The sequence below is a fragment of the Megalops cyprinoides genome, chromosome 19 (genome assembly GCF_013368585.1).
Source record: "Megalops cyprinoides isolate fMegCyp1 chromosome 19, fMegCyp1.pri, whole genome shotgun sequence".
NCBI classification, from domain to species: Eukaryota; Metazoa; Chordata; class Actinopteri; order Elopiformes; family Megalopidae; genus Megalops; species Megalops cyprinoides.
Window position 1 is genome coordinate 14,922,844 of NC_050601.1, and position 9,680 is coordinate 14,932,523.

General features: G+C 40.9%; 1 protein-coding gene across 1 annotated transcript; it reads right to left on the minus strand.

Annotated features, from left to right (window-relative positions):
• Positions 1 to 1,062: 1,062 nt before the first annotated feature.
• rprml (reprimo-like) lies at positions 1,063 to 3,172 on the minus strand. Its single transcript, XM_036553286.1, has one exon. It carries the CDS (start codon positions 2,715 to 2,717, stop codon positions 2,385 to 2,387), a length of 333 nt encoding a protein of 110 aa, XP_036409179.1. The 5' UTR covers positions 2,718 to 3,172; the 3' UTR covers positions 1,063 to 2,384.
• Between the last annotated feature and the right edge of the window lie 6,508 nt (positions 3,173 to 9,680).

Genomic DNA, 9,680 nt, shown 5'->3' on the forward strand with positions numbered 1-9,680 from the left:
ATGTTCCTCTTGTTCAACAAGCAGATATTGGGAGGTGCTCAAATGTTCACACAATTTCAGGTTTGTGATGCCTTTGATGACTACAAGGAGCATTGTGTTACCTTCTGTATGTCCATATCATCTGATTTGGCGATATCCCAGACAGAGAATCCCACAGACAGGAGACTCAGTTGACCAAGACAGCTGTAATTTGTTATCTTCCCCTCCCTTTCACAGTGGTACCAAACACAAGTGTGGTGACATTTTGTAATAAGTTTTCCTAATTTGGTAGGTAAATTCCTGGATAAGGCTATAATGATGGCTATTAGCCTTTATTTGAGCCACTGAAGCTGTGATTGTCTGTATACCTGTGATTTTCTATGAAAATTAAACATATGAAGTAACATATGGGTCATATACAAGGGTATATAACTATCTGTCTCTAAAATGACTATATAACCATTCCAATGCAGCATGGAACTTGCTCAGAGTTGGGCTTGACCAAGGAAAATCCACAACCAGCAATTAATTCCTCTGAAACAAGATACTCAAGTCATTTCACTTTGGGAAGGTGACATCACCCTCTGTAACCCAATGAGTCATTAAACTAAATGAGTGTTGTTACACTCTAACCACTCGCTGCCACCTCAACAACCAGCACGGTTCAGGCTCTGCAATGAATGGCGTAGTGGATTGCACAGGTCCCAAGGATGATTAAAATGACATATCAATAGCATTGCATGAAATGTTTCTTAGAGATGCCCAGGCCTCCGTGTCAAAAATTTACTTCGCACAGATTTCTTTAGATGCGAAGATTGTTGTACACATTACTTGGTTTCAAGATGCCCATGGTTTTACTCTTCAGGCTCTTTTGTCCCAGAGCTAAGCCAGGCCAGAGGGCAGGAAAGGTATGAGCAACCATGCAGTCGCATGTGCGTCAGGGGGTAATACTGAGATCGGCGAATCTTGAGTTAATCATTCAAAACATGCGCAAAAGATCGAGCCTCCGTGAGTGCTTTGTGTGTTCCCATGTAACATGTCAGTTACTCTCTGAATAATTAAAGTGAAGCTAAAAGTTGGCTGAAGATTTTATTATATTTTGGTACACAAAACCCACTCGTGTATTCTGGGCGAGTGGAATGGCATTCCGTGTGTGTCTTGTTGTTCTATATTAGATTATCCATCTTAGAAACAAAAAATTGCAGTAAAAACAAGTGATAGTTACATGACGCAAAGGTATCATCGCTCATTCAAATTAAATGGCAGTCAAACTAACATATTTGTTTTACGCATTTAGGAGGAACATTTCCTATGCGGCAGTGGACTGTCAGTCATACTATGTTGGCGATTGTGCGTAAGGGTCATTAATATTCTTCTGCTTATTAATTAAAAAGTGAACGCTAATAATGATAAGTGATTGGTTTATTCCAGTTTATTTCCACAGTTGCATAGTTTCATAAACGTTAATGGCATGCTTACAATGGTTAAAATGATGACATGAAACCTTTGCATGAACCTCTGTTTCATTCAGTTTCATTGAAATATTGGTATTTTCAATGGGAACTCATTAAATGAATGAATACAACTAAAAACAAATAGAATTCGACTTCATTTGGTTACAAGCAAGTAACGAGTGGCCGATTAAAACTCTATCTTTAAAGTACGATGCACATATCATTCAAGTTTTTTATCGTATGAAAGTCATGCAGCATTTTTAATATCATAAATGTGCAAAAACAGTGAAGTTTAAATCAACCTCAAATGAATACGCACCGCGCATGCTTCTCTGTGGAAAACATCCGTTAAAAAAGCGTAACATGCTGAACTGATAAACGAGCACGTGCCCTTTCCCCCAGAGTGCATATTGAAACTGAACCATGAAAATAAGAAACACAGTCTTTAGAATACATCCACAATTTATACTGCCGTATGGATTCATTCGATGCACATGACTTAGCATGCATTATTACCTGTCTTGTTTACACATGTAAAAAATACAGCAAACACGAATTAAGGTCTCAAGATAAAAACGTGTAAACATTTCTTTATCTTTATACAGTCAACAATTTAAGAGGAGGGTGTTTTTTTTTTTTTACAAAGTCTAACATCAGTTGCCTTCCCCCTTCATGTGATGAGAACATTTTTTCTTCCAAAGTGCATATTAAACTGTAAAATTATAATACATTCAAAATTCGCTGCACACAAACTTTTCTCAATGAAATCTGAAGCACCCAGTCAGACAACTGCATGACTGACTGATTTTTTAACGACTTGATTTGTTTTCATATCTGAAACGAAATCAAGCCGAATGAAATGCAAAAAGCCGCACTTATGACCAAAAACTGGTCTGGTGGTAACCCCCTGGAACAGGTGTCTGCGAAAAACGTGCAACGCCTTGACGGCGCTTAGTTGAGCCCGATGATAACAGCTTCCACGTCCTTAGAGGGTCTTCTTTCCTTTACAAGAAAGTTTATCATGCTCTCTGATTTTATCATGAGGTTGCAGCCGAGAAAGAAAATGCCAAAAATGACCGTCAGTGACAGGACGCACAGAACTGCAATCTGCACTACCCGCATGATAAAGAGTTTCCGCTCGTCCGGAGGCAGAACCAGAGAACCGTCGTTTGTGGCCAGGTCGCTCCCGTTGCAGCAGCCGACGAGAGTACCGGCCAGGTCCTGGCTGCTGTTGAAGAACACGCCGTGCGTCAGGATCGTCTGGTTGAAAAAGGAGCTGTTCATCTTCACGCGGTGCTGAGGTGGCGCAACAGGACGAGGCACAACTCCTTGCGGCCAGACGCAACAATTCCTGGTCGGTGGTTAAACTTTGTCATAGAAATAAAAGCAGTACACGCAAATCACACATATATAAGCTAGTGGCAGCACTCATACATTGTATTATTTGTTCTTTTCTTGAAAGCGTGGAAGTGTAATGCAGCTAGAATTTTCCTTCAAAATAACTTTTTAAGGAATTACTGACATTCAACGTGCCGTCTTCATTACCATTACCATCGCGACTATAAGCGTCGAAGGAGAACAAGTTGGCATATTGTGATTCGTACCAGTAGGACAACTTGTTCGCGGCTCAGCCTCAAACGAGTCCCCTTGGGCATGTCGTGTTAAGTGTTTTTATTTCTCCGTCAGGACCTATGGGAGGCTGCTGCCTTGCACATGTGCTCGCGTGTGCTCTTACTCAAAAGCAGCGCATCCTTTCTAAATGGATTATGAATTCCCCTCGGACCACACCACCGCCCCTGAAGCTGGGGGAGTTTTACATCGTAATGAGCGCGCTGCTCCCCAGAACTGCATGCTTAAGGCGGTATATTTCCGGTGGAGGAATGAGAGAAAAATGGTGTCAGAGGGAAATGTAATTATGTGTAGACTTGTATCGCTGAATTGATACTTACAATAGAAGATTTGCAATTACTGTACAACATTACTGCCCTTTGGCTAGGACTGAGAGGACTGTGGAAAATACTCACATAATCTACATAGTAAATCATAATGAGACCAACCTTTCAAAATGTCCAACAAAAGATTAACTTAAAAGACAATAAAGGTAACTGCAACTGCATTTTACAGCCAAAGAGTTAAGGGAAATACGGGAGAAATAAACGCATGATTATATTATCAAAACTAATAATGCTTAGAAGTCTATGCAAACATCGGAAAACATTCTCTGCCGACTTTCCCTTCTTTTCAGGTTATGTAACAGAGGTTATTTTCCTAGAGATTAAAATACTACAGAGAGAGGTGCAAAGCTGGCTCACAGTTTTATTAAAGCGTCTTATTTAAATATCAGTTATCTGTATGTAAACTTTCCATACAGAAGATATTGCAGTTTGCACTGAAGAAGAACTTATCTGTGATGTCTCTGAGTTCGAGTGTGACACAAATAATGGCTCCAATATATTGGAATCTTCCAATATACAGCATGAATAGTTAAATATTAGATAATGTTACCTTATGAATAAAGGGTGTCTGTATATATCAGTTTCTGGCTCTTGTAATTTTTGTAATTTCTTGACTTTTTGAGGGGCATGTTAACCTGGTCCTATCCACTCTGATCTCCAAGGCCAAAGGGGGCTGTAGTTTAAGGGTAATGACAGGTCTCCATGTCAAACCTTAATCTTTGGCCTCCCTTCAGCGTGAGGCCTTACAGAGCATCTCATTAGCCAGGTTGGGTTTTGAGGCAAAGCGAAGTTTTCATAATTTTTTTGCATTAATACTTATATTATAGGAGCGTTATTCCTCATTTGGTGTCACTTGGCATTGTGTTCCCCTTTGACACCCATTTACTTTGGGTTCTTACATTTAATTCCCAAGATGCCTCTTTCCTAATTCCTTTTCAGGTCGTTACCCTTGTGTGGGACCGCTGTATATTACACTGTTACAGAATGCAGTTTCCAGGGTCAAAGTTGACCAAGTTGAAACCATTCCATACAAAAGGCCGTGGTGCAGTATATATACATAGTGTTTTTTCTACTACGCTGACTCAATCATTTTCATTATGTGTTTGCAAAGGTGCTACTCTTGACATCACAAAATAGGTCATCTTTCCCTGTTAGTCCCACAGACTCTCAATTAAATATTCTCATGCTGTCCTTGTCTCTAGTGGTTTATTAAGAGGCTCTTCTGCTAACTCTACACCTCTATGAAGTTTATCAGACAGTCAGACATCAGACTGTTAAATATGATATTAAACTTTACAGCTACATACTTTCCGCAGCAATTCAGGTTGAGCACCTTGACTTACCTAGAGTAAGGCAGCAGTGCCCCTCTCCACAAATGCACAACTTTCAAGTTGCATGTCTGGTGCTCTAAATACAATACTGCACTGCTGTTTTTTTCTCTAGCCTATAAACCAACATCCCAGCTATTTTAACAATCTAAGTATTCTTTCCAGTTTCAACAATTGGATGGAAACTCAGCTGAGACACAGATTCCCTCTCAGCAGGATGTCATTCTGCTCTCATTCAGAGCTTGATGCATCATATTTTGAGGCTTTCACAAGATAAGGCACATGCTCACTGAATGAGGGGATGTGTGCACTTTATGTTCGGTGGATTTTGCATTAGTCTTCTTTTAAAAGCAGAAGCTATAAAATCCAATTTCTTTCCACGCCAAATCTCGATAAGCTGCTTTCGGCTCATGACCAAAATGCTTATGCGCAAACGATGATTAGCCAATTAAACAAGCACTTTTAATTAAAATTTGAGACAGCAAATACAAGTCCATTGATGGCTAAATAATATCTGAAACAAACACCTAGTTTCAGACAACATGAGATTATCCAGTTAATTGTTCCAGTTCTTCTCTGAGCCTGTCTGGCTTCATTTATCTCATTCATAGTCAAAGGCATCCTTTTGTCTCCAACACTAAAACTTTACAGTTAATTACTATTTTGTGGACTTTTGCATAATCTTTGCTCATTTGTGACACTGGTGCCTTCAAATATACTGTACCATTGCATTGCAAAAAAGAACACATTTTATTGTGAATGGTGCTGTTAAGCAAGTATTGCAAAAGCACCAGTGTGCCGAGACATTAAACACCCATTCTAAACTGTTAGGCTCTGTACTATGAATCTACTAAAGGCTTTTACAGATATTGCAAGGAAAATGTGCAAACCATTGTTTTCATAAAAGAGAAAAAATCACACTACCATGTTAAAGACCAGGTGCAGTTCCATGATAATGATTCATTTTCCCTTTAACCCAGAAACTATATAACATGCACTGTATAAAAGATTACAATTCTCTACTTAAACCTCCTTCTAACACAAGGAGATATGGAATGTGTAATTCTTCACTGTTTGTTCTTTGCCTCTGGGTTTATTTTTAAACATACCCAGTTCTTTATGGAGATGTAATCTAGCTCTACCTCATCATTATTGCATTGTTTCTGTTGTGTCTTATAAGTGTCAAGTGGGAAGGAGTATACTTGCATTCATACACACACACACACACACACACACACACACACACATATATTACATATATATATAAACATAAACATGCACTCTGGCAATGATTTGTTGCCTAGCAACAGTCGACCAGTACATGTAGCGACAGATGGTGGGGGAAGTTATTTTGGTTAAGAAAAAAAGGGAGGGAGGACTGGGGAGCCTGACCAAAGGAGTGCAGAAAGCAATTCCACTTAGCGCAAGGGAGCTGGCAGCCTAGCAACACAAACTAAGGGAAGACTCCCTGAGCAGCAGAGAGACAGAGCAGGGAAGAAGCCCCCATTTTGGCCCTTCATATCCGTATTCATAACCCGTGCGCAAGATGCTGCAATGCATTCAGGGTTTCCCTTAGACCTTAACAGCTGCGTTATGTGGTTCCTGCAATCTGGATCCACACAGAAATGCTTCTGGGAGACCGCAGCAAAACCAGCAGGACTTTGACGTATGTGCCTCACCTGTGGGGATGTGGTTCACACTAAATGCAGTCATTAATTAGACCCTGATAGCAACAGACAAACCACAAACAACAGAACAACAGACTGGTTTGAGGATATGACCTCTGGACGTGTTAACCCGCACGCTCATTATTCATTAAGCCGTTCTACGCAAGTAATGGGTTGCCGTGAGAGATTGGTGTCATGGGTTAGGCTGTGTTTTGGTTAATACCCTTTACATTGTATTTCTGCATCTGGCTAATAGCACACAAAAGGCCCCCGTCAAGTAGCGCACGGTCCTTGCTTTGAAAAGCCTCTGAACAATATGCAAACGAAATGTCATGCCACACTTTTCCCCCTTCTCCCTCTGTGTGTGTGTCTCTCTATCTTTCCTGGTGAAAGCCACCGGGCTGTGAGTGACACAGCAGGCGAGCCGGGACGCCTTTCAAATGAACACTAATGGAGAGCGCTCCACCTCGAGGGGCAGTAATGGGCTTACACAAACGCCTCATTTGAGACGCTCTTTATTGCAGGTCACCTGCTCTGATGGGCAGCCATGCAGACAGAGGGAGGGCAGCAGCAGAAACAAGCCTTTGTTAGTATGGCACCAGGGGAGCAGGACAAGAAAGAGATTCTCAGGTCATTCCCCGGTGAGTAGATTTCACAAAAGAAACAAAACATTTACCTCAGAAAACCCAATTCCCCAAAGCGCTGCTCCCCTCCCGACAGTTTTCATATAGCTTTTAATTTACTGTGAGATTAGAACTTGGAGGGGAAACAGAGATCTGTCACCTTATCCAAACAATAATTTCACTTTAAGTAATTGCATCCAGATGGACTCAAAACTTGACTCCGCTTCTAGGGACTGCAGCTCAGGGTCAATCCCTTTCTCACCATCTTAATAGTCTGTCATCTACCAGCCTCCCCCTGGCCTGAGGTGAGTAGGGCTCACTTCAAATGTCATTTGCGTGAGACAGGGGTGGGTGGAGAGGGCAGCAATCAGGGTGCAGGGGCCAATAAAACCAATCAGCGAAAGGCTGCCAGTATGGAGGTGTCTAAAGAGCATTCCTGCCCCAGGAGCATTCAGAGTGAAATGCCAGTGGGCAGTCGGGGTATTACAGCTTATCTATTTATTTTCCATTTTTCATCACTGCAATTCCAGAACATTGGTGGCTGTAGCTTAGCAACCAGCAAGACAGAAAATAGAAGTGGGCAGAGGGGCCACGATTCAATAAGAGACGAAATAAGCAGAAAGATCAGTGAGACGTATTGTCTGTTCGACTTCCTCCCCCAAGTCAATTTCTGCAGGGTGGCAGCACCAGTGGAAATGGGCATTGATCTAATCTGTCTTTCTGTCTCTCTCTCTCTGTCTCTCTCTCTTTCCCTGCCTCCTTCCCCCTCTCTCACTGTCTCTCTTTCTCACTGAGGTACAATTGATCTCATGAGCATGTACACTATCAACATTAAGTACAAGTAGATGAATTTTTTTTTCGAATTCTACATGGTAGAGACACTGATAGGCCAGTTGTAAAGACTGAGGCCAATGAGCACACAGATACGAACCCACAACAGTCACCTCAGTGACACACAGACATTGACCTCTTTGTACACGCAGACATCCAGTCCTCCTGTGCCATGTGAGTGACTGATCTCTCACACATACCTAGCAATAAACCGCACAGCCTGTGAAAATGTAATGCTAAAACTCAGTTCCAGTTTCTGGAAAGCATAAGGATTTCAGGTTAACAAACATACAGGCTTCACTGGAATGGAAGACCACAGACAAGACCACATGGTTTTTTCACACAGGTGGTTTGACAACTGCAGGCTTACCTCAAGCTATCCACCTTCGCTTGCTGTGATCATTGTATTTCTCAATACCTGTTGATATGATCTAGCTAACCCAAGCTTCATTAATTCAGCTAAGTTCATGCATGTCAAAACTTTAAAGGTATTGTATATACCAATCACTAATTGGTTAAAAGCAATTTCAGGGGATGAAATATCTTCTTTAAAGCAACACTAAACATTTAAACAGGGAGAGAGGGAACTCACTAGCCTTACCATAAATACAGGAAGCCTATTGGTGGCTGCAAGATACAGTAGAATAGGATACTTTCACAATATAAGAGATGTTTAATATGTATGGTCAAAAGCACTAACCAAGTGAAGAGGTACACACAGTGTCATGGATTTAACCTCTGTAAACTGTAGCTGTTCATTTAAATATAATATGTGCATGACAAAGTGATTGACCAACTCATGCAACAAAATAGTAGCCCACCTCTTATCAAAACTAATTTCTTGAATTCTACAGTCATACTTTCAGAACAATATACTGCTTGTTTAAGACTGTGGAAAATGTGACAACGTTATCACAACAGCTTGCAACTTGGTCAGCAGCGAGATCACCCTGCAACCTTCTTCTGTCTGATGAAAGAAGCTAAGGAGGGCTGGGCTTGGTATTGGATGAGCGACTACCTGGGAAATCTAGGTTGCTGCTGGAAGTGGTGTTGGTGTGCCAACAGAGGCTAGTTTTCCCTCTGGACTTTTCATTAGGTGATACAACATAACTAATGACAGCAAATGTAGCTTTTGATTCCAATTTTAAAAACTACAAAATGTGAAATGTGCCAAATGCGTATGACATACCTTTAAATGATACGAAGACGGTAATATCAAAGATGTAGTTACAGCAAATCCTCATGACCCCATAAGTAATTGCCCGGTGTCCTTTAATCACTAGAGGGCGCAACAGAACCACTCGTAGAATCATAAATTCAAATGAAGATTTCAATCAAATAGAGGAAAAACGGACAAATGAGGCTTGAATTACTGTACTACAGCTCCTTCATCACGTAGACATTCATGTTTACGATGCATGAAAAAGCTATAATTGTTACAACAATACGATGTTAATGCAGTTCAAACTCAAAGATTTCTGCCCAAACGTGCAGCTGTGGCAAGAATATACTTTCCACCAACGTTTGAGATGCGCTGCATTAACCTTTTCTGAATTATTTGTTTTTGATGTATTATCTCACTTTTTCCTAGTGTGCACGAAGTTGTCTGACTTATATGCTTAGTATGCTGTACTAAATGCTGATATAAATTGTGTTCTGTCCATCACAATTTACTGTGAATAACTCCTGCAAAATATTGCCTTATTTTAATGGATATTCCGGCTTTAATGAACCGCGTTTTGATCTGAGCTAGTTACACCCAGGGCGCATCCTTTCTCCACCCAACTTGTGTCATTTCAGGGCGCGGCAAGGTACTGGAAACGCGTTACAGGTATCCTTAAAG

Excerpts from the sequence above, each read along its gene's own strand:
- rprml (XM_036553286.1), bottom strand. The coding sequence starts at position 2,717 with ATGAACAGCTCCTTTTTCAACCAGACGATCCTGACGCACGGCGTGTTC.